General features: G+C 45.1%; 1 protein-coding gene across 1 annotated transcript in view; it reads left to right on the top strand.

Annotated features, from left to right (window-relative positions):
• Positions 1-300, top strand: part of LOC118331296 (dual specificity mitogen-activated protein kinase kinase 4-like) — a gene marked incomplete at its 3' end in the record, with an annotated part of 5,779 nt that extends 5,479 nt beyond the window's left edge. The window contains 1 exon segment of the mRNA XM_035666121.1: positions 198-300. Coding sequence (XP_035522014.1) covers positions 198-300 — 103 coding nt within the window.
• Between the last annotated feature and the right edge of the window lie 199 nt (positions 301-499).

Raw genomic sequence — 499 nt, 5'->3', positions numbered from 1 at the left:
TTGAGTGGAGGGGGGCTTTAATATTGCTCATTGCACACATGTAAAGGCTTATCTCAAGTGTGTAGAGAAACAGAAGTTGCTGAGGTAAGACGAGCTGTCACACTGTGCTTGTCCTCTGTTTGCACCAGCTGGTTGAGCCCACAGTGTGGTGTGCATGTTCTGGGAATCTGGATCTGCTTCTCTCTTTGTCCTGCCAGGTAAACGTAAAGCTCTGAAGCTGAATTTCGCCAACCCTCCAGTGAAACCAGCCTCCAGGCTCCCGCTCAATCCAACGCCTCCCTCTTTCCAGAACCCGCACATGTGAGTAGAGCCAGCTGATGGTGGGATCTCATGGGAACTCTGGGCAATACATCTGAGCCAGTGCATCCTCTAGTTTATAATTCTTTATTATTTTAGAGTTGTACAATTACATTACATAAAGGTACCATTTGGAGGTTTTTCAGTTATGACTACATTTATTTTTTCTCACCAAAACACATTGTATCCTTGAGGCCTAATA

Source organism: Morone saxatilis, unplaced genomic scaffold (assembly GCF_004916995.1).
Source record: "Morone saxatilis isolate NCDOM2014 unplaced genomic scaffold, NCSU_SB_2.0 Contig1, whole genome shotgun sequence".
Lineage (NCBI taxonomy): Eukaryota > Metazoa > Chordata > Actinopteri > Moronidae > Morone > Morone saxatilis.
Note: the sequence above shows the minus strand (reverse complement) of the source record. Positions and strands in the feature narration are given on the sequence as shown.